The sequence below is a fragment of the Sceloporus occidentalis genome, unplaced genomic scaffold (assembly GCF_023333645.1).
Source record: "Sceloporus occidentalis isolate IW3139 unplaced genomic scaffold, rSceOcc1.0.p SCAF_71, whole genome shotgun sequence".
NCBI classification, from domain to species: domain Eukaryota; kingdom Metazoa; phylum Chordata; class Lepidosauria; order Squamata; family Phrynosomatidae; genus Sceloporus; species Sceloporus occidentalis.
This window is the reverse complement of record NW_028317051.1, coordinates 2,791,906-2,815,918: the sequence shown is the minus strand read 5'-3', so window position 1 is coordinate 2,815,918 and position 24,013 is coordinate 2,791,906. Positions and strand designations below refer to the sequence as shown.

The window sequence follows — 24,013 nt, the reverse complement described above, 5'->3', positions numbered from 1 at the left end:
CCGGATTCTTTGCGATAGGGAAATAACTGTAAATAGCTACGCGGTTGGGGGGCGGCCTTGTAACCTCTGAGTGAAAAAAAAAAGGAGGTGTTGAGACTGTTGCCTGTTTACAGCCGTCGCTGAGTGTGTAATATAACACACGCTGGTGTGAGTTGTGATACTGTGTGCGGTGGACATCCGTGGGTGACCGTCCCTCAGGCATCCGGGTAGCAGGCGGATTCTGGGCAGGGAGTTGGCAGAGCTGCCCTGGGTTGTCACTGGCCCCAGAGCCTAGTAAGAAGCAGGATAATATGGCGGCTGTGGAGCTGGAATGGATCCCGGAGACTCTGTATAACACGGCCATCTCTGCCGTGGTGGATAACTATAGCCGAGCCCGCAGGGACATCCGCAGCCTGCCCGAAAACATCCAGTTTGACGTCTACTACAAGGTGACCGGGAGTGGGGCTGCTTTTCGTACCGGGGTGTCTGTGTGCTGGTTGTCGGATGTCACGTATAAAGCGCCAACAGGTTCTGTAGCGCTGTTACTATAGTGTAGGGTGAGAATTGCCAATAACTGTAAAATTGACGGTAATATTACCACACATTCTGGTACAATGGCAATAAATACGTGTCCCTGCTTTTAGATTGCAGTGTTAGTATAGGTGTAAATGCTTGCTTATTTGTTTGCATTCATGTATAGGTTGTGACTGTACTTATTGGTAAGTGTCTGATCCAATAGAATCACTGGGGAAACACGTATGATGTCATTTATTGATTGATATAGCGCTATCATATTCTTTAGTGCTGTACACTGGGTAAACAGGACATAAGAAATGCATCCAGTCACAATTTGGACTTGCATTGACAAAAGGGTTAAAAAAAAATTAAAACGCTTACGATTTGTCTTATACCTTTCCTTAAATCACTAGTACACCTATACACCGTGTTAATATTTATTGCTCGTAGGTAAAACGCCATCAGAATTTATTTCCCGTTGCCCGACGGGCAGTGTATTTCTTTAAACGTCGCCTTTTCTGCTGGCATCTCTTTGTTTTGGTACCCCAAGTAATTAGGTGTAGACCAAGGGGACTATTCACCAACGGGAGAGTTATGAGGACCCTTTGCAAGAATGAAGGCTATTAGGTAACTCTTTGACTTCACTGTATAATGTGTAGTTAAATCAGTGAGATTTTTCTCCAAAGTCCCATTGAATTATCAATTATATGCAGCAAGCTTAGTTCTTGCTAAAGAAATTTACTAGGGATGGCCCTTCATGAGAATAAAAGAATTAAACAAGTTGAAATCATGACTCTAGACGACCCTCCCTTTAGTGAATAAGCCCCAAAACGCTGAAGAATCCGCACCCAGGTTATACACGCACAACACTTTCTGTATTCTGGTTTTCTTAATGGTACACACGGGTTGAGTATCTGTTACCCGTTTCTTGATACCACAAAAGGCTTGAATTTAGTGTGAAATGGTAAGAACGTTTTTTTTTCACCTTTCAGTTTTCTTTTTGTAACTATTGTAATATTTTTTTGGCTATGGGTAAGCTAGTGTTTGAGAAAAGTCCTATGTATCCTTACGTGAACTCATCTGCAGAAGTGTAATGAAATTTGTACAGGTCAGCCACTGATTCACCTGTGTCCATGCGGTTAGGTCCTACATTGTTGGAGGGTCCTGAGGATTAGCTTCTGGAACCTATGTTTCAAACGCTGTATAATTAGTTGTTGAAGTGCAGTGTAGTTATTACCAGTGTTAATGGATCATATGATCCTTTTGTAACTCGAGGTCAACGATCTTCATTCATTGCATTCAGAATAACATTGTTTTGGAGACCTCATTCGCAACACTGAAGGCTGATGCCTCTGGTTTTGTTGTTTGTGTGTGACAGGACGATTCCATATCCAAGCCAACGCCAACTGGAAAACAAATAGCCAGTTAAGTTGGTGTTATCAGTTGGTTGTTGTTATTACAACAAGTGAGGTGTTAGTCCAAAGCTTTTATTACTAATATCTTAAACAATGCCATATAAAACTCTTGTAAATTGTTTTGTGTTGATCGATTGGTTCTCTTTTGGTAGTTATACTAGTTTATACTTGTCAGTGATCTTGTTATTAACTTTTATAGCAACAACACTTTACACATAGCTTCTTATAGAATATACCGTATTGGCTCGAATATAGGCCGCACTTTTTCCCCCCACTTTAAGTCTTTGAAGTGGGGGTGCGGCCTATATTCGGGGTCTAGCGCCCGACACCCGGGACATGCAGTCCCGGGCGCCGGGCAGGCAGCGGGGTTAGGATACAGATCCCCCGCAGGGGACCTGCATCCTACTCCCCGATACGCTCAGACAGCCTCCCCTGCCAGCACTTTCCACGGGGGGAGTGCCGGCACGGGAGGTTGTCTGAGCGCATCGTGCGGACCGTCCGCACGATGCGTTTTACCTCTGCCCCCCCCCCCCCCGACTTACCGGGGCAGACTCCCGAGTGTCTTGCGGGGCCGGCGGGGGACATCCGCTGAGTGCCGGCACCGGAGGTTGTATACGCGTATTGCGTAGATGTCCCCTGCCGGCCCCGCAAGACCCCCGGGAGTCTGCTCCGGTAAGTGGGGGGGGCAGAGGAGGACAGTGGCAGCATATCTCGGGGGGAGGACAGTGGCAGCATATCTCGGGGGGGGGGACAGTGGCAGCATATCTCGGGGGGGGGGGAGACAGAGTGGCAGCATGTTTTTTTTGGTGCTTTTTTAAAGAAAAAAACTTTCTTTAAAAAAGCACCAAACTTTTAGGGTGCGGCCTATATACGGGGGCGGCCTATATCCGAGCCAATACGGTACATTCAAAGGGTCTAACAAAACTCTAATTGAGAGACTGACAAAACAATACATTGCGTAAGGAGTATCCTGCTTACATTAATCACTTTACGCCTATATGGACGTACTGTTACGTCCTATGAGAACTGTGCTTAATAGTGCTTTAGGATGTATGGGTACGTCCTGACTTTCTAGCAGGGGCATCTCCCTGCCACTACGTGGCCTATGATGCTGGATTTTTGCTTGCTGATTGTTTGTAATAGCGCTCACCACGAGCCCTGGAACGCCGTTGCATGAAGAATGCATGATCAGGCGTTCCCTTCCAGTAACTGTCACTGCTGACGTCCACCAGAAGGTCACTGGAGGACAGGATATACACAACAGGGTCTATCCAGAAACATTCTGGAAGGGAAGGCGTATAATCAGAAGTTTTTTCTTCATTTTTTTACATACTAGCACAATTATTGCATGGGTCGCAAGTGGGTGCACTTGCGTCTCCCCCAGAAACTGGATGATGCCTGCTGGAGCAGCAGCTAGGGAAGAAGAAACAGCAAAAAAACGTTTAATTATGTACACCGCCTGTACGGTTTGGCCTGCTTTCCCCCTCTAGCTGGTCCTTAGTTTGTACTGTAGACTTCTAACTGTTGTTGACTTCATCTACAATAATGTTCTGCAAGCCATATTGCTGGTTGAACGTCATGGCCATTGTAGTTATAGACTTGGGTTGTGGTGACCTATACTACACACTAACTGCAGCTTCCATGATATACAGACAGTTATTACTGGCGGAACAACAAATTAATTGTAGACTGGGGTAGTTGTGGCTAATCTTTACCACCCCTGCTTTATTTTGCGCAGGTACATGGTGGTCTGTTAGCTACTACTACCAGGGTCACAATTTTTCCTGATGTGTAAGTAGTCGTTTTCCTTCCACCAGGAAACGGCTCTCCCGAGCCAACAAAGGTAGACAATAGGATTGAGGTAAGGGGGTATTATGGTGGGAGAGGGGAAAGGTGGCGAGGATATTTTGCCCTCCATAGAAGAAAATCCCACAGACACCCATGCTTACTTGTAAACAGAGGACATTGTCCAAATGTATATTATTTTAGCTCCCAGAGCAGGGCAATCTCACAATCAAGGTCTTATTTCTTCAGTTGCAAAATAAGGCCCCTTCTAACCTATGTATCAAAAAATTATATCTGATTATGCCTCTCCACCAAACCTTCATTACTGATGACTTGCTGTCATGGTTTAAGGGTAGACTTAATTTCAAATAGTACATATCATCAAAGCTACCGTAGATAGATACAGAATATTTTCTATGTACAAAACCAGTGCAAGATTTAAAGGAACTCTTCCAGCGATCATATGCACTTTTAAAGGGGGTGATAAACTCCATTAGTTTCTGTTCAGCCAAACGCATCTCCTTGCATGTGAGAAACTTCCTGCCAGTCAGCTCTGCAAATGTTGCAAAGGGATCTGAGACCCCCCCCCCCCCCTCGTTGCACGCAGACAGAAAGCGTTCCCATTGAGTCTAGCAGGCAATCGGTAGCAATAATCATTGGAAAATGGCAGGTAGGTGAGGTACTCTGTTTTAATATACATTCTACTTCAGTGGGGCTGTCGGACAGTGACCTGCCCTTTTAACCTGTCATATTGTAAAGATGGGGAAGGGATCCTCCCGTCTGTCTTGACATGATGCACACAGGAAAACATTATGGCTCCCGTCTATGGTTAGAGTATTACGTAACCTTGGAATTAGTTTAAATGTGTTATGTTGAGACTGTACAATGTGATGAGAAACAAAACAGAAATGTTTCTCATGGGAGTTGGCAGAGGTGCATCGTAACCAAACTGAGCGAGGTACTGGTACAAGATGCGAAAGGTCTAGCTCCTTTGCTGAGACTGGTGTTAAAATGGACACATGATTACTGTTTCTTTCAAAAATATGTAGTTTGAGGGAATATTGGGTATAGGCTGTTCATTAGTGTTGTTTCATGGATGTAATCTTCCATTGCATCGGTAAGGCTATTTTCATTAATTGACCTATTTTACCCACTTGACTACTTGCACGTTGCTCATGATTTAAAAGTGGGGTCACCTGCCTCCATAGCTTTTAAACACAGATGCACACCATGTTTAATGTACAAACTTTCCCTTTATGGGCCAAACGTTTCCATTAGTCCACTATGGAGTAAATAATCTTGCTGATGTGTAAGCATCAGATGGTTTAGATTCGGCCGCACTTGCAAGCATCAGGATTTTATTTTTTTGTTTGGGGGAGGGGGCATTAAAGGGGCCCTGTTATCCACATCTACGTTAAAATCTCAGGTATAATGCACATGCTTAATCTATATTAATCTAATTTTTCAATACTATTTTATATGGAAATCTAAAGAGCATAAAAATAATGGGACACTTGTGCAGAAAAAACCCAAAAATAATAAAATAATGTAATATGTATAGACCAATGTTGATGGTATTTGTAAAAGTACACTTGCGAATGCATTTGTTGAAGCCGGCTCATCTCAATAAAAGAATGGTCTTTACGTCCATGATATCTTAAAATGGAACAGAATACACCAATGGTACAGTATATAGCCTGCAGCATAAGTAACAGTATACTGGGTCCCACTAGGGCTGTATTCGAGTAGGTCCTTTTTAAAGTGACGGATGAAGGTGCAAGGATCCATTGAAAAATAGTGTTGCTCAGTACATTTGTTGCATGTAACCACTAATATTAGTTATACAGAATATAAATATTATCAAGTATTGTTCTTGGGTGCTAGATAATCAATGATAGGTATGTATTTTTATTATTTTATACAGGTGGAAGAATGCACATACTTACAAAGCGATTTAATACACATTCTCCTGTCGGCCTAACCTCCCAGCATATATCCCAGACAGCGTTTCCTCTTTGGACCCGATTTCCATTATGAACCTTCCTTGTTGGGTTTTTAGCATCTGCGTAAGAAGCCGGATGGCAGTTCTTGGCTCTGGGTTGTAGGTTTGTCCCTTGTTGGCTCCTATTAAAAAAAGGATGACGTTTCTTTCCAGGAGACCCAAGGCAGCTGTTTTCACACAACTTATGACTCTGGTCACTGGAAGATTTAGGGTCAAGTTGATATATATATATATATATATATATATATATTTTTTTTTTTATTATTATTTTTTTTTTATACTTTTGGGTTAGTGAGCATCAAAAATTAGATTCAGCATGACTTGCAAAATGACAAGGCGATACCATGACATATGGTTGGTTCATACAATTTTTTCAGGATACGTTAGTTTGTCGTAAGGACAACAATTGGTCCGCAGTTTTTCTGCTGTAGGATTTTGATCTTAAAGTAGAGTGTAAGATCCCAGACAGCCTCACCTAGGAAGACTGCATATTAAAATTGTGAGTAGGTTAGTAAGCATTCTTTGAATTTTTTTATCCTCTTTATTAGGCGCTTACATTCCACATCTCTGTAATTTAAATATAAGGTGTCTAACATACATAACAAATAAACATTTTTACATACAGCTATAACAGGTCATTAACGACCTGTGAGCTAACGTTCTAGCCTTATGGCGTGAATGCTGAGTTTATGAGAGCCCCACTCGTTTACAATGTAAAAGGAATTCTATGTGTAGTTGGGCCAAAAGGATGGATGTTTTTTGCCTTTTGGAGAAGCTGCAGCAGATCGTCTTGTCAGTGGTTTGATGTTTTACTGACCGTATCTACAAGACAAGCTCCTCGACGGTTGTATCATGCCACACGTGGTAAACAAAGAAATGGCTCAGTTTTAATCATCTAACCACGCATTGTGCCTAATAAGTCTTTTGTGCAACAGGTCTCATTAGCAGAGCCATAATGAATTAACTCAGTTTGTTTTCTGAACAGGGGAATCACCCAAAATATCACTTAAAACAATGGCAGCCTCCAGGTCTGCAGGAAGTTTTTTTTTTTTTTTTGTTTGTTTTTGGAACGGGCTTTTGTCAATGCTTACCTACATTATTGTATACAGCACTGTATTTTATGTTAGAAAAATATTTTTCTGTGAGATCCTTTAATGTTTGAATTTAAAGGTCTTATTTGTGCAACATTTGTTACTGTGTAATGTTTCACTTACAAAAGAAATTCTAGTCCCCTAAAATATTTACATTTTGGGGTCAGTTTTGCATTCATGCATGCAACACTATGTCCTTCAGGCCTTATCTATGACACTTTTTGTTTTTTCTGACCTAGCTTATTCCTTTTGATACATTGACATTGTATTGAATCAATAACAGAATGGGGTGAAAGTAGAAAAAGATGGGGGGGGGATGGAAGAGTAGGACGCATCATAAGAATGGGGGTATTCGGCAACACATCAGCAGCAGGCTTTGAGATTTTTATTACAACTAATATATACATTTCAAGTAATTCGCAGAGCACTAAAGTATAGATTAAGCAATAAACATATTACTATGATTCCCACCTACTATGGTAATTGCACGTAGGTGGATTAAAGCTCGTGGTTACAACAGTAGCTTCAGATCATCATCAGAGCATAAAAGAATTAGAATAAAACCATTGTGTGCTGTGCTGGCCTCCCTCCCTGAAGTCCTGAGGTGAGAACCAACCCTTCCATATTTTTAACATATTCTACCCAATGCAACCACTGTGTGTTTTAGTTGATGAAGGAATCAACCTTGGAGGGGAGGGCGAACCTGCAAAACTGCATCTAGATGTCATACCCTGAGAAAATCTGTGTCTGCGGGAGTGAGATCCCTGAGTGCAACTCGTTGGCACCCTGGAGAGCAATAGCCATTGTGGGACGGGGAGCATGAGAGTCTGGAGCCGTGTTATTTAACCTCTCGACACCTCCCTCTCCCACAGTTGGTGTGCATTTATGTATTAAAGGAGAGTAAATGTGCTGTTCCCTCCTCTGTCCTAAAGTTAATATATGGACGTATAATGTATTTAGCAGATATTTCTCACCAGTCTTTGGATGGATTCATTTGGGAACATTCATAGTTAGCCTTTTATAGATTGTCTTGTAAAGCGCATGAGTGTGTGTCTGACTGTAGTTGTGCAATGACTGACACAGTATTATTTACATCACCTTAAACTATTTTAGGGATGTCTTGCTTAAAAAGACGTGTGTCCGTCCTGTAAGACTTTGACAAGTCAAGCTATTTACCGTATTTGCTCCGTCTTATAATCGGGGTCGTCTTATAATCAGACCTCAAATAGGTCTGACTATGAGACTAAGATCCAGATCCCCCGCAACGCTGCAGGGGACCTGGATCCTCCTCACCCCCCCACCACCACCACCACTTACTGGTGCGCGGACCTTCCCCGACTGTAGGAGATCAGAGCTCCCCGCACCGGTGCGGGGAATTCTCTGACAGTCGGGGGGGTGTATGCGTGATGGACGGAGACATCCCCCGCTGCTAACCGTACCTCCTTCCGGCTGCAGCAGAAGTTGTCTACCCAAATCGCGTAGACGTCTACACGCTGCCCGGACAACACACCGGGAGTCAGAAGCACCGGTAAGTGTTTTTTTTTGTTTGTTTGTTTTTGGGGGCATAAGGCATTTCTGTAGGCAGAGTGCTCTATGAAATGCCTTTTAACCCCCTTAATGCCACTCTGCCTCCAGAAATGCCTTTTAACCCTCTATATGCCACTCTGCCTCCTGAAATACCTTATACCTCCCTATATGCCACTCTGCCCCATCATATGCCTTTTAAACCCCCTAAATGCCAGAGTGGCATATAGGGGTATAAGGCATTTCTGGAGGCAGAGTGGCACATAGGGGGTCAAAAGGCATATCATGGGGCACAGTGGCATATAGGGTATAAGGCATTTCTGGGGCAGATGTGCATAACGGGGGGGGCAGGTTGGAAAATAAAAGGAAATAAAAACCAAATATTTTTCTCAATCATAGCTTTGGTTAAAAAAAAAATAGTTTACATGAATTAACATCTACTGGTCGTCTTATATTCAGGCTTTTTCTTTTTTTCCTAAATTAATATTCAGATTTTGGGGTGTCATCTTATAATCGAGCAAAGACGGTAATACTTCAGCTCACCAATTGTGTTGTGTTCATAATGAATTCAATTTAGATGTTCCAGCTCACATGCAAACTCCCAGCTCAGTGAGTAAACCACTCTGTCCCCGTTCTGCATGTCACTTGGTACGAGAAGGTTGCTAGACAAGTTTGTGTGTAGGCTGCTAGTTTGTAGCGCGCACACAGCCTCTGTGTAAAGGTGCCTACTAATTTTTACCAGTAGCTAACCAATTGTCTTCCAATTCCTGAGTCATCTTAATGTCCATTCGGTTTCCATCTACCGAACTGTGTAATAAAAGTTTCGGATCAGATGGTGTTCATCTGTTAGAAATGTATACTTTGTACTCAGCTACAACATTATAGTCCCCCCTGGAGCCACTAATATTTGCAAGTTACATATGTTTATTGCAAATGAGAAACTGCAGTTCTGTGAATATTGTTCATAGTTTACATAATCTCACTTGTTCTTATTGAACCTGTCCTAAACAAGGGGAAATTTTGTGATATTAGTGGAGGATTGGCTATTTTCTTTTGTTTGGTCCCTGCTTGGAAGCTAAACTCTATAATTGTTGCTTTGTGTTAATACAGACCGCATAACAATTCTCTTGTATTCCGTAATTTCGGTTTTAACTCTTTGCTACTCAGTGTAAATCAATGAACCGCAAATTCAGAAAAGAGTGCTATTGTATGAGCATTTTGGTACGCTTTATAGGGAGGGTATGTGGTGTATGTAGAAGTATAGAAACCCCTTAAGCAATTCAAGACTTAAGTTTTATATGATAAAGACCTGCTTTTTGTTTTTTTCGGTTATATGCACAACAGGGCCACAGATTAATTTGGTGTAAGACAACGTCTATTTTTTTTTTTTTTTTTTTTTACTTCTGCAGCTTTACCAGCAAGGGCGATTATGTCAACTAGGAAGTGAGTTCTGTGAACTGGAAGTTTTTGCCAAGGTTCTCCGTGCAGTGGATAAACGGTGAGTCGGCTGCTTTGTAGGTGTGTTCTCCATCACATCCTGGAAGGAGCCTTGCTGACACTATTCGTTAAAGCGTTTCTATTCTTGCAGAACTGCAGTCGCCTAATATTAATATTACCTATGTTTGAGGGTTATAGCCTCTAATCGCCACCATCTTCACTTAGTAGTTGATAGATAAATGGAATAGTCATTTGGCAAAAGTTCTGCAAATGGGATTTCCCATTTAGTGGGGCACCATATTTGCTCTTCTGTCAAGTTTCTGAAGAGGTTTATGCAAATGAATCTTGGCTTACAAAAGTCTGGGTTATATTAATTTCTGGTTTACGGGTCGGTGCAGTAACAATGCTGGATTGTTGTGCATAAAAAAAAAAAGAAGAAAACATTTTTCTTGGACTCGCTGTATTTGTTTTAACACTTTTACGTGTACTTGTAAATCTGAGTAATCATGTATTTGTCATACAAGTACCTACTTAATTTTTACTCCTTCCTCTTGATGTTCATTTTAGGTATGGAATTCTGGAGATAATCTTAAATGTGTATTTCATGTGCACAGGTGTTATTGCTTTTTATGTTAATGAATATTTGTGTTTTAATTAGCCCAAACTTTACTAAAAAAAGTAAAATAAATGTTAAATACACCATTATCTCCATTGTTCCTTTTTTAATTTCTATATTTGTTATAATTTTAGACATCTCCTGCATCATTGTTTTCAAGCTTTAATGGATCACGGAGTAAAGGTCGCCTCGGTTCTGGCTTGTTCGTTCAGTAGACGTTGTTCTTATATTGCTGAATCTGATGCCCATGTTAAGGAAAAAGCAATACAAATTGGCTTTGTTCTTGGTAAGTTTCAGTACCTTTTAATCTTAACTCACCCTGCCATGGAGCTTCTTTTCCAATTAAAATATATTATGAAATATTCTTTTGGAACCACTGCATTTGTTGGCTTTCATGCTTAAACCTTGGCCTGTGGCCATGCTTATTAAAATTGGCCTGTCAGTCATTCAGGAAAAATACAATGGCTTATATAAAACAAAGTGAAAGTATTGGAGTGGCCATTGTAAAGCCCTGACCTAAATCTCATAGAAAATATGTGATCAGAACTGAAAAAAGCATGTCTGAGCTAGGAGGCCCACAAACCAGCTACAAATTGATAAGCTTGTGGCTGACTACCCCAAATGTGGGATTCAAGTTAAGCAATTAAAATGCCAGTAAATACTAGCAAAGTGTATTTAAACCTTTCACGCTGGGATTCTGATATAGTGAATTAAAGCTAAAGGAATTCTGTTTGTTCACATCAGAGGTAACAATAGATTACAGAGTAGATGCCTTAATTGACTAGCAAAATAAATGTACGGTATTGTGTGAAATTGTGCAAACTTGTGTTTTAAATGTCTCAGGCCTAGGCGTATGTAAACATTTGACCTCAACAGTATTAACCCCTTAATGACAATTGCCGGTTCTGGCACGTCACCGGAAAACAAACGGTTAACGACAATTGAGGTGCCAGGACCGTCATGTCTTTAAACGGGTGCAGAAAGTGATCTACGTTAGCTTTCTGCACCCAGACCTCGAGGCATTCAGCAACGCCACGATCGGCACTAGGGGCCATCTCTGGCCCCTCCCCTGGGCGTCAACATCCGCCATACATTGTATGGACGCTCGTTTTAAAAGCGTTTAGGAGGCGATCAACGATCGCCTCCTAAACTTAAATGGTGTCGCTGGAATGCCAAACACTTACCCCAGGATGGACTGTGACCGCTCCTGAGAGCGGTCACAGCGGTGATCTTCACCATTGGCAAGATGGCGACCGTCCTGAAAAAAAAAATAATAAAGATGAAAAAGTTTGCTAGATGGTCTCCAGACCCTCTAGAGAACTCTGGCTCCACTTGCAGGTTGAATACAGGTACTGCATTCAACCATGCAAGTCAATGAAGCTCAGCTTTCTAATCACAGTGTGATTAGTAAAAATAAATTAAAAAATAAAATAAAATCAATAATAATTAGTAAAATGTAAAAATAATTTCCCACTGATGTCACTATCAGGGGAACCTTCAAGTTGAAAAAAAATGCTAATTTTTTTTTAAAAAAAGGCACAAAAAAAATAAATATATATATATATATATATATATATATATATATATATATATATATATATTTAAAAAATATTTTTGTGAGCAAGTCCTAAAATTAGCACATTAGCTTAAAACAATTCTCGCATGGAAAAAGTTAAAATACTGGCATATTAAATGCCCATGGGGTGTCTACTTTTAAAAAATGTATGATTTGATGGGGTAAATTGAATTGGCCGGATTCAACAATGTCCCAATTAACACGGGAGGAAGGATGGCCACACATCTAATTTCCAATTAGAAAAATGCACACGTACCAAATGTGGCCTCTTAGTTTCCCCCCCCAAAAATGACCAACCCATGTATGTGGGGTATCACTGTACTCAGGAGATGTTGCTGAACACATATTGAGGTGTCATGTGACAGCGGCATATACCAGGAGCTTTAAATTCATACATAACATAGGTGTGTGGGGGAAAAATACACACAAAAGAATACTACTGCAAACTTTGAAAAAATTCTGGTGGTAAAATGTGTGCATGCAAAGAGTTAAAATACCAGCATTTAAAATACCCTGGGGTGTCTAGTTTTCAAAAATATATAGCTTTATTGGGCACACTGAAATGGCCCGGCTCAAAGATGTACCAAATAGGGCATGGGCAGTGGATCCCCAAATGCCAAAGTTCAACATTGAAAAATGTGCATGCCCCAAATGTGGCCCTTTTGCCCCCAAACAGCCAGGCAAAATCATTCATGTGAGGTATCGCTGTACTCAGGAGATGTTGCCGAACACATATTGGGGTGTTTTATGATAGTGACATATACCAGAACCTTTTAATTCATACCTGAAGTAAAATGTGTGTGAAAAAACAAATGCAAAAAAAATTACTACCATAAAGCTTGACAAAGGCTGATGGTAGAATTAGTGCTTGGAAAGGGTTAAAATACTAGCATTTGGATTACCCTGGGCTGTCTAGTTTTCAAAAATATATGACTTGATGGGGTAAATTGCATTGGCCGGCTTCAAAGATACCCGAAATGGCACATGGGGGGAAGAATTACCAGATTTGGAAAAAATGGCTTTGAAATAGCAAAACGCTACCTGTACTTTTTGCCCCATAATGTGTAGAAAAAAGCAAAAAAAACATAAAAACATTGGGTATTTCTAAACTCATGACAAATAGTAGAATCTATTTAGCAGGTTTTTTCATTACCTTTTATAGATGAGTAAAAGATTTTTCAACTAAAAGTTAGAAACTTTCATTTTTTTTTCTAAATTTTTCACCATATTTTATACTTTTTTAATAGTAAATAATATGATACAATCAAAACAATGTCATCTAAAGAAAGCCCTTCTTGTCCTGAAAAAAACAATATCTAATGTGTGTGGGTTCTGTAAACGGGAAAGAAGAAAATTACAGCTAAACACGAGCAGCGCAGAAATGTTAAAACGGCCATTGTCACGAAGGGTACAAAAAGTAAAAGCAGCCTTTGTCACGAAGGGGTTAAACGCTTTAGTACTTTAAATTGTCACTGAATATTTTTTGTTTACCATGACAATCACTTTCCTCTGGTTTTTAACTGTGAATTATACTGGACTGAGAAGCTGACCGGGCATGATCTCTCATAGCCATGGTAAATGCTGAGATGACATTTGTCAGCTCACTGAGACATATTTACAGAAGTCGATTAGCAATTTGAGAGGTATTTATAGCATTAAGTCACATAAAATGTGCCAAAAATAAGACGGTGTAAATGATGAGATAAGCCTCTGATTAAGTGACTGATCAGTGTTAAGGAAGTGTTAAATCTGTTAAGGAAGTAGGGTATTGGCCACTAAGGCCAATACTTTAGTGGCCAATACTTTTAGTATGCTTTTAAAACTATAAAATATGGCCTCTTAAAGGGATACAATTTTTCCTGCCTTTTAATGCATGGAGTTTCCACGCAGCATTTGCAGGTAATAAATAATTGGAGGCATCTCAAATACATTGTATCACTGCAGGCTGTATTTGATGCTGTTATGGCGTAACAAAGTGCATTTGTATAGTTATGCTTGAACGGTGTGGTGTACTTCCAAAAAAGTGATGGGCTCTAGATATTTTATGTGTATAGAGAGGATTGGGGGCAGAGTCAGAACTCTGCTAAAAGGAGTTGTTTTGAAGTGAAAATTTGTATTTCACTTCATTATGCATTGTAACGGGGCAGCACAGGTGCCATTTACCTGGCAGGGACAATCAATCATTCCCAGCATAGTTAATGAAATGAGAAACCTTCATCATATCAAGACTAGTTAGGTTATTTAATGTTTAATTCTATTCTTGCCGTTTTGCTCAACAGGCAGATCTCCTATAACATGCATAGAAACATTTTACAAATGTCCGAACATGTCAGTAAAATGTGATAAGACTTTCATCATGTTTGTGCTGTGGTTATTCATTACTTGATGGCACCATAAAAGGAAAAGCAATTTAAAGGGGCTCTTGTTTTCCTGAATTGCTTTACAGATGTATTTCTTCCATGCTTTGTTTTCATATACTTCGGTTAACAGGATCACCATTGAATAATAAAGTATGATTTCGGTTTGTTTTCTGTGAGCCACTTGATGGGGTTCTGCTTTTCTTCCTGTTAGGTGGTTTTCTCTCAGATGCTGGCTGGTACAGTGATGCTGAGAAAGTATTCCTCTCGTGTTTACAACTCTGCACCCTTCACGATGAGATGCTGCATTGGTTTCGTGCAGTAGAATGTTGTGTCAGGTAGGAGAATCGTTTTGTGGACTATCGTGAAAAGATTTGCCCTTTTCAAGGCATATGATTTGTTTCTCCAACTGCTGTTCATTGTTCTTTAGGTTACTGCATGTTAGAAATGGTAACTGCAAATACCATTTGGGAGAAGAAACCTTTAAACTTGCTCAGAGCTACATGGAGAAGCTGGCCAAACAGAGACAGCATGCAAACAAAGCAGCCCTTTATGGAGAGCTCTGTGCCCTACTCTTTGCAAAAAGTCACTATGATGAGGTATGTTAGTTGAAGGATGCATATTGTAGAAATATTATTTGGCTTTGAACCGTTCTCAGTACACAACACTTTGATGTTGAAGAATTAAGCAACTAGAGGTCCATATTCCTTTTTTGTTTTCATATACAAACTTTGGAGCCTTGGTGTCAGAGTGCTAACAAAATGATAATTTTACAATTTTATAGGCTTATAAATGGTGTATAGAAGCCATGAAGGAAATTACAAGTGGACTACCCGTAAAAGTTGTAGTCGATGTTCTACGACAAGCATCCAAGGTAGGAGCTGTTACGACAATTTAATGCACCCCTTTGATAGTATAACTGTGTGTTCAGGTTCTGTTTGACCTAGAGAAATCTCTAACTGATCTAACGTGTTAAGCAATATATAATATTGAAATACATTATATGATTCCTTGTTTTCAGTTTTATTAATCATTTTCTGCTTTTTCTGACGGAAGTACATTCAACATAAATTCTCTGTGGCAGAAAATGAAATATGGGGAAATCATTGACAATGAAATATGTCTGGGCGTTTGGGCATTTACAAGCAAAACGCATGATGTGATCTGAATTGGCATAGATGGGGTTTATCTGTACATAAGTCTGTGTATGTATATATTCTATACTAAATTATATAAGTTGTATTGCTCAGACATGCCTCCATCTGCTCTCTGTATAAAACCAGAAAACTGCTGTCAACAAAGTAGTTCCTCTTAGTGTTTTTTTTACTATCAGTACTATCAGTCTAATGGTTCCAACCATTCTACAAAACCTTCTGCTTATCTACTATTTCATCTGGGAGGATGAAATTGTCCTTCATCCTCCCAACCTTTTCTTGCTTCCTTCTTTCTTTCCTTCCTTCATTTTTGTTTTGTTTTGCTTTTAGGCTCTTGTCTTTTTGTAAAGGTGCTTTAGCAGCTTTAGACACATAATTCGTTGTTGAAATCCCAAAAAACTTGAATCTGGAATCGTTTTGCCTATTTCTTCAGAGAATGCTTCAGTATCACTTGACACACAAAAAATACACTTACAGGTTGCTGTGATAGAAACTGAAAACTTCTCAAAAGTAGTATGATTAAATCTTCATAGGAAAATATAAAATTACATGGAGATCAATTAGTTCTTTCTGTAGGAGAACCAACACATTTATCAAGTTCCAGGCATTAAATATCATTTCACTTTAGGCTTGTGTGGTGAAACGAGAGTTCAAGAAGGCAGAGCAGCTAATAAAACATGCTGTTTTTTTGGCAAGGTAAGCTTTTCATTTATTTATTTTTAATCCATAATGTCCATTTGCTTAGCCTTTTTAAGACATTTGGTTTGTTAGTTATCATGTTTTCTTTATTGTGAATAAATGTAGAAATTACTTTTTTTGTGCTTATAGTTGTTGAGGTTGCAATTACCCCAGATCAATACGCATGTCTAAACAGTGAGGCGGTGTGTACAAAATGCATGCCCTGTATTTTCTGAAAATGTCTATTTTTAATTAGGTTTAGGTCTTGCCGAAAAAGACTGCCTAAATTACAGCTTTAGTAAATTTATTGCGTATCCATTGACCTTTTTAAAGTATGTGCGTATATTGATAAGATTATGTTTTTAATGACGGGTTTTGATGTATGTATTTTAAATACATGTTTTGTGTTCTCATTACTGTTCCCATTAATTTTCTGTATCTGTTCTCAGGGAAAATTTTGGCCCTAAGCATCCCAAGTATTCTGACACACTACTAGATTATGGATTTTACCTTCTCAACGTTGATAACATATGCCAGTCAGTTGCAATTTATCAGGTAATCTGTCCTTGAAAGCATTTTTGATTGAAACTAAAATGCTTTTTCAGTTAAAAATAAAATTGTTCCTAAAAAGTTTATTTTGGGATCGAAGTATGATCGTGGCCTTTTACATGCTGTTACCACCTCTGTTTAACCCCTTCGCGACCTTTGCCGGTTCAGGACCGTCATAACAAGAAGGTCACTAAATGACCTTTGACGGTCCTGAACCGTCAAAAATTTAAATAAGCTTAGAAAGTGATCAAGGATCACTTTCTTCGCTTAAACGGCCTTGCTGCAATGCCTCGATGTCGAGGCATTCAGCAAGGCCGAGATCGGCATCGGGGGCCATGTCTGGCCCCTCCCCGGGGCGTCAACAGCCGCCATACATTGTATGGCGGCGGGCGCCCGTTTTAGAAGCGTTTAGGAGGCGATCAACGATCGCCTCCTAAACTTAAATGGTGTCGCTGGAATGCCTCGATCAGGAGGCATCCAGCGACACCAAACACTTACCTCTGGGTGGGCTGTGACCGCTCCGGAGAGCGGTCACAGCCGCCGCTGCCGGTGATCTTCGCCATCAAGCAAGATGGCGGCGGCCCGGGAAATAAAACAATAAAGACGAAAAAGTTCGCTAGAGGGTCTCCAGACCCTCTAGAGAACTGGCTCCACTTGCTGGTTGAATACAGGTACTGCATTCAACCATGCAAGTCAATGGAGCCCAGCTTTCTTATCACTATGTGATTAGTAAAATATTCAAAAAAAATAAAAATAAATAAAAAATGGAAAAAAAAATTAAAAAATGTGCTAACATTTAAAAATAATTATGTAGTGATGTCACTAGATGAACCATCCAGTACCAGCAAAATGTGTAAAAAAAAAAATATAAAAAAAGTATTAAAAAAATAAAATAAAATTAAAAAGTAAAGTTTATTATTTTGAGCAAGTGCTAAAATTTCTCAAAAATCTCAACAAAGAGTTAAAATAAAAGCACTTCAAATACCCAAGGGGTGTCTAATATATAAAAAAAATGGCTTATGGGGTAAATTGGAGTGGCCTAGCTCAAAGATAGGGCATAGGTACAGACTGACCAAAATGGAGAAAAAAAGCGCACTTCCCAAATGTGGCATTTTAAATCTGAAACAACCCGACAAACCCATGCATGTCGGGTATCACTGCACTCAGGAGATGTTCCTGAACACACATTGGCGTGTTGTTTGACAGTGGCATATACCAGGACCTGTATATCTATAACTAAAGTACAATTTGTGTGAAAAAAAAATAAAAAAAAATACTATTACAAAGTTTGACAAAGTGTAGTTCTATAATTGGTGCATGGAAAGGGTTAAAATAACAGCATTTGGAATACCCTGGGGTGTCTAGTTTTCAAAAATATATGGTTTGAATGGGTTAAATTGAGTTAACCGGCTTCAAAGATATTCCAAAGAGGAGAGGGAGGCACAATGACCAAATGACCACCTGAATTACGCATGCCCCAAAAGTAGCCTTTTACCAGCCAAACAATCTGACAAACCCATGCATGTGGGGTATCGCCGTACTCAGGAGATGTTGCTGAACACATATTGGGGTGTTGTTTGACAGTGACATATACCAGAACCTGTATATCTATAACTAAAGTACAATTTGTGTGGAAAAAAAAATAAAAAAAATTACTATTACAAAGTTTGACAAAGTGTAGTTGTATAATTGGTGCATGGAAAGGGTTAAAATAACAGCATTTGGAATACCCTGGGGTGTCTAGTTTTCAAAAATATATGGTTTGAATGGGTTAAATTGAGTTAACCGGCTTCAAAGATGTTCCAAAGAGGAGATGGAGGCAGACTGACCAGATTTGTTAAAAAAGATTTGGAAATCATAAAACGCTGCTTGTACTTATTGCCCTATAACTTACAAAAAACAGCAAAAAAACATAAAAACATTGGGTATTTCTAAACTCAGGACAAGTAGTAGAATCTATTTAGCTAGTTTTTTTACTTGCTTTTTTAGGTGAGTAAAAGATTTTTCAAATAAAAGTCATAAAATGTGTTTTTTTTTCAATTTTTCACCATGTTTTTTTAATTTTTTTTATGGTAAATAAGATGATACGATCAAAATAATGGTATCTGAAGAAAGCCCATCTTGTCTTGAAAAAAACAATATATAACTTATGTGGGTACACTAAATGGGTGAGGAGAAAATTACAGCTGAACACAAGCACCACAAAAGTGTCAAAACAGCCTCGGTCCCACAGGGTACAAAACGAAAAATGAGCCCGGTCCTTAAGGGGTTAATCTTGTATGACATGTATGTAGTTTTCGACGCATATCCTTTTTTAGTGCCTCGTGTGTTTACCTGTCTTTCTTTTAAATAAAGGTCTCGCCTAACGTGGTTATATTCTGTTTATTTATTTAGACTGCTCTTGATATCAGACAGTCCGTATTCGGAGGTAAAAATATCCATGTTGCAACAGCTCATGAGGACTTGGCATATTCTTCCTATGTCCATCAGTACAGTTCAGGAAAGTTCGACAATGCATTGTGAGTATTGACACTTGTATTGAATATGTTATATATTTAAAAAAAAAAATAAAATCTGATTTATGGCCCTGGCCTTTTCTAAAAATGGACTGCTTTTCATCTTGCATTCTGAACACCAAAATATACCTGGCTGTCTTTTTCAGCTTATGTTGGAAAAGGTTTTATTAAAATATTGAACCTGTGTTTGGCATTTATTTGGATCCTTGTCAATGGTTGATCTGTTTAAGGAACATGATATTTATAGGCTTTTCTCTTTAAGCCCCTTTAGTCCTCTATAGGCCCCATGCTGGCCGATCACATGCATTGTGATCCCCAATACAAGTCTATGGTGAGCGTTGTGTAATCACAGGGATGTCTCTCAGTGTTGCACAGATAACAAAAATATTTAATAAAAAAAAAAAGGCAAAATCCCTTTGCCCTAGCACTACATGTAAAATGTATAACCCCCGCCCCCACCCTGTTCACTACCCCCAAAGCCAAAAGTATTATGTAAGGGATGGATGTTGCCCTCTATAAAATAAAAAATGTATGTATGTGGAGTATGTCTGAAATCGGGGCATGTTGCCAAACGCAAATTGGGTCATTTTTGGACAGGGGTAGAAAAAAACTAAGAAAATTGTCAAACAATTTTTTCACTTCCCACCCATTTAAAAGTTCATTTAATTTTGTATGTTTCCATGGTTTTAAATTAAAGCCTTAATTGTTCTGAACAGAAATGTATGATTTGTGTGGCTACATGAAACACAGAAAAGGGGAATTTTAATGAAATCAATCCAGGACTTAAGTTACCAAAAAACCCGGGGACTGAAGGGGTTTAATATTTTTGCTTGGTTTTGAGTTTACGTTAATGCATAAGGTTCTGCACAAATTTAGAAGCCAGCTGGCTGCAGCTCCTAAAGTATTGCTGCTGCTACTTCTCTTGGCATAGTATCATGTTGATCTCTTGAGAAGTATACAATGTTGGCTCTAAGCAGGCAGCTTAGAAACTCCGCTGCAGAATGTTGCTCTGCAGTGTGGTAGAAAGGAGGTCAAAGCAAGCAAATATTTGCTAGCTCATCACTTCCCAAGCAACTCCTACTCTCTCTGTCACAAGGACATTGCGCACAAAGCTATTGTAGGCTGTTTAACATTTGGTTTTCTTCAAAACACAATGTTTCTTAGCTGACCAGTAAACAAGTATATTGATTTAATATTTTAACAGCATTATGCCCTTTCTCCAAGTGTATGAGTATATTTAATGCTGTGTGTTTGTTTCTTGTAAGGTTTCATGCTGAACGTGCCATAGAGATCATTACTCATATACTCCCAGAAGACCACCTTTTGTTGGCTTCCTCCAAGAGAGTTAAAGGTACTATCAAATATTCAAAGCCCTTTCAGGATTTTTTTCTTTAGTCGTACCAAATTTTACCATATTTTTTAGTTTTTTTTAAGAAAGGGGGATATCAGTTGGCTCTTGTTAATGCCTTCTTTAAAACAGATAACCATAGACATATTATAAGTCAGCCACAGGCAGCTATTTCAAAAAGCATGACCTGCAGCTGTATACACTAATTTTAAAGTCTGTTTTTTTATTAAAAAAAAATAAAAATTAACATTCTCATTAAACACATGCAATTCTTTCTATCCTAGCACTTATACTGGAGGAGATTGCTATAGATTGTCACAATAAAGAGACAGAGCAAAAACTTCTCCTCGAAGCTCATGATCTCCACCTGTCCTCGCTGCAACTTGCTAAGAAAGCCTTCGGTGAGTTTAATGTACAGACAGCGAAACACTACGGAAACCTTGGCAGGTTATATCAGTCCATGCGAAAGTTTAAGGTGAGATTTCATTTTTTTTTCTTTTATTTAATCCGGGGAGCTATCACGTCACAAATGTGTCTGCTAATTACGCTTTGAAGTGCAAATACATTTCAGTAACAATTGATTATGTAGCCGTACATCAATTTTTTTTATCGCATCATGTATGAATGATTTATACATTTATAAAAGTCCGACATGGCAATTTTATTTACTCTGTGAATGTGATAATTGGTACATTAAAATGTCCTTGCTGTCATGAAGCCTAGCCACCATGGGTGATCATGTCAATCTGACTCCCAGGCCTCGCTCAGTTGTTTGATTTGTGGCAGCACATTCTTCTTGTAAATTCTGTTTCCCAAACTATTTTGTTGTAGTGTCCTTGGTGGAGCTATTCTGTTTTAATACCACTTGGGAAAATATCCACTTATCTGGACATCTAACATACTGCAAAGAGATGAAGTTTTAATCTGCAAATAAAACAATGCTGCATTCAAACACTGCTACACTGCCTTTAAATTGACAAAAAAGTAAAATAAAGCAAATGCACCAATGAAATGTACTTCTTGTGTAGTTTTGATGTCACCCTGGTAATAACTTACTCCCTATCAGTACCTACGCTTTACATAAGGTATGTTCTGCTAACCACTTATCCTGATTACCAAAGCACACATCCGTGCTTTAGTGCTGGCTTACAGGAGAGATCTAGAGGCTCTAACAAGGTGCCTATGTGTATGCGTGGAACTGATTCATTGACTCATTGTTGGCGGTTAGAAACTGTGGAAAAGTAGTGGCCCGCATTTCTTGTGCATTACAATGAGATGTGCTTATAATGTTTAAAATTGACTTGTGTTTCCAAATTCCACTAGGAAGCGGAAGAAATGCACATTAAGGCTATCCAGATCAAGGAACAGCTTCTTGGACAAGAAGATTATGAAGTGGCATTGTCAGTGGGGCATTTAGCATCACTGTATAACTATGACATGAACCAATATGAAAATGCCGAGAAGCTTTATCTCCGATCAATAGCAATTGGTAGATATATTTTCTATCTTGGGGTGTTTTTTGTTGTTTGTTTTTGTGTACTTACTACCTTTCCTTAAGGAGTCAGGTGATGCCTGAGCAAGGGGAAATAACTGATTCTTTTCCTCCAAGCAGTGCCAGTGTTGTATCCCAGTGCACAATATCCCCTTAAAACTTGTTAAAGACACCCTGTTTGAAAACCAAAAACTCAAAGTACAGGTTGATTCAAGTGAAGATTCCATTTTTAATGCTTATTGTCTGTTTAAATACATATTATACATCCATTCAGCTTTCAGGAAGTGTATATATGTGTGTGTGTATGTATGTATATGTGTGTATATATATGTGTGTGTGTGTGTGTGTATATTGAAATGTAATACAACTATCTTGTCTGATAGATATATATATATATATATATATATATATATATATATATCTAATATATAGAGAGAGAGATATATACTTATTTAAATTTTTTGAACATGCCTTTAAGACTTTTAATTCACAACATTCTGTCATGTTGCATTCTAATATGGAGTGGTGTGTGTATATTATAATATACATGTATTACTGCATCCCCATTACCATTTTCAGAAGTTTTACTTATGTTGGTAAATTGTGGCACTAATGCCCTTTACAATCCAAGCCAGACTAATGAATCATCCATCTATTTATATAACTTAAAGGGTTTGTTTTTTTTTGGTTTTTTTTTTATAGGAAAGAAACTATTTGGTGAAGGATACAGTGGACTAGAGTATGATTACAGGGGCCTCATTAAACTGTATAATTCCGTTGGCAATTATGAGAAAGTATTTGAATACCACAATATACTGGCCAATTGGAATCGGTTACGGGATCGTCAGTTTTCCGTTACAGACGCTCTGGAGGATGTAAATACCAGCCCTCTGTCAACAGAAGAAGTTGTGCAGTCTTTCCTTATGTCACAGACCACAGAAGGACAAGCATGTTAAAAGGAGAAAAAAGAACTGGTCGGCTTTATTCATTGCATTTTCCTACATGACTGGAAAAATCCTTACTGTGAAATTGTAAAAACCAAGAAGAATGGTGAAATTAGGACCCCGGGTCCAGCCGTGGGGGAAATAACCCAAATAAGACCCAGTCCGCTGTTTGAAGGGTCCGTTCATGGGTTGCTCATTCACCGCATTTTCTATTTCAAGGAGCCGGAAACCGAGCTATCGTTTTAATTGTTTGCAACTCCTGCAGGAAGCTGCAAATAAAACACTTTAATAAGAGTTTATATGAGTTTTGTTATCCGGTTTTATTTTCCCTGGTTTTTTCGTTTGCAGCAGATGTTTTCACATTGGTATACTTGTGCACTCCATTTATTTGATGTTAATAGGAAGTGAATATCACACTTATTATCACAGTTGTAGTACATTTCTTTTCTTTGCCAGGTTTTGGAGAACGTTAGCTCGTGCTCAGTGAGTAAAGCATAGGCAACTTAATGTCTCCTCGCTATGTAAACTGCTCTATTTACTGCAGCGTGTAAACACTTGCTTGTCCTTTCACTTTACTGAAATATTTAAGGTTTCATTGGGTTAGTAAGAATTTGCACATTCATCCGGTAGGTAAAGTCATAACTTCTTTCTGCGTATCTGCTGCCACTGAAACCACAAATAGATAATGATTGCACAGCTCTATGTCCGGCCACAATCCTGACCAGTATCTACATTGGTTTGAAGGCAAAACGCAAGAGTCGTTTGATGCTGAAATCTGGTACTAATCTGCATCTTAAGTATCTTGATTTAATTACTCATTGTTGCGATCTTATTTTTTTTTTCTTTTTCATTTCCCCAAAGAAATATATGAAGAGTGGTTTGACAGCACTGGGAATTGTTGAAATCAGTATTTTATCGACACGCTGCTGATACAGTCTGTTTGAAATACCTGTTCCTATGCAACTTTTAAAACTTCTCGTTGTCATTGAACAGATCATTGTGTTCACTCTTTAGTATGTTAAAGGACAAGGTTC

General features: G+C 38.9%; 1 protein-coding gene across 1 annotated transcript; it reads left to right on the top strand.

Moving 5' to 3' along the window:
• The first annotated feature begins 290 nt into the window (after nucleotides 1-290).
• On the top strand, nucleotides 291-22,991 carry LOC149286271 (amyloid protein-binding protein 2-like). Its single transcript, XM_089494295.1, has 13 exons — nucleotides 291-428; nucleotides 9,722-9,810; nucleotides 10,500-10,651; nucleotides 14,513-14,636; nucleotides 14,729-14,897; nucleotides 15,083-15,172; nucleotides 16,081-16,148; nucleotides 16,580-16,685; nucleotides 19,074-19,198; nucleotides 20,461-20,546; nucleotides 20,828-21,018; nucleotides 21,867-22,032; nucleotides 22,738-22,991. Exons 1-13 carry the CDS (start codon nucleotides 291-293, stop codon nucleotides 22,989-22,991), a joined length of 1,758 nt encoding a protein of 585 aa, XP_089350421.1.
• The last annotated feature ends 1,022 nt before the right edge of the window (nucleotides 22,992-24,013 follow it).

What these genes read in the sequence shown, in the direction of transcription:
- LOC149286271 (XM_089494295.1), top strand. Translation starts at nt 291, where the DNA reads ATGGCGGCTGTGGAGCTGGAATGGATCCCGGAGACTCTGTATAACACG. An exon ending in CAAAAAGTCACTATGATGAG is followed by an intron (nt 14,898 to 15,082) that starts GTATGTTAGTTG and finishes ACAATTTTATAG; the next exon opens with GCTTATAAATGGTGTATAGA. An exon ending in CATGCTGTTTTTTTGGCAAG is followed by an intron (nt 16,149 to 16,579) that starts GTAAGCTTTTCA and finishes ATCTGTTCTCAG; the next exon opens with GGAAAATTTTGGCCCTAAGC.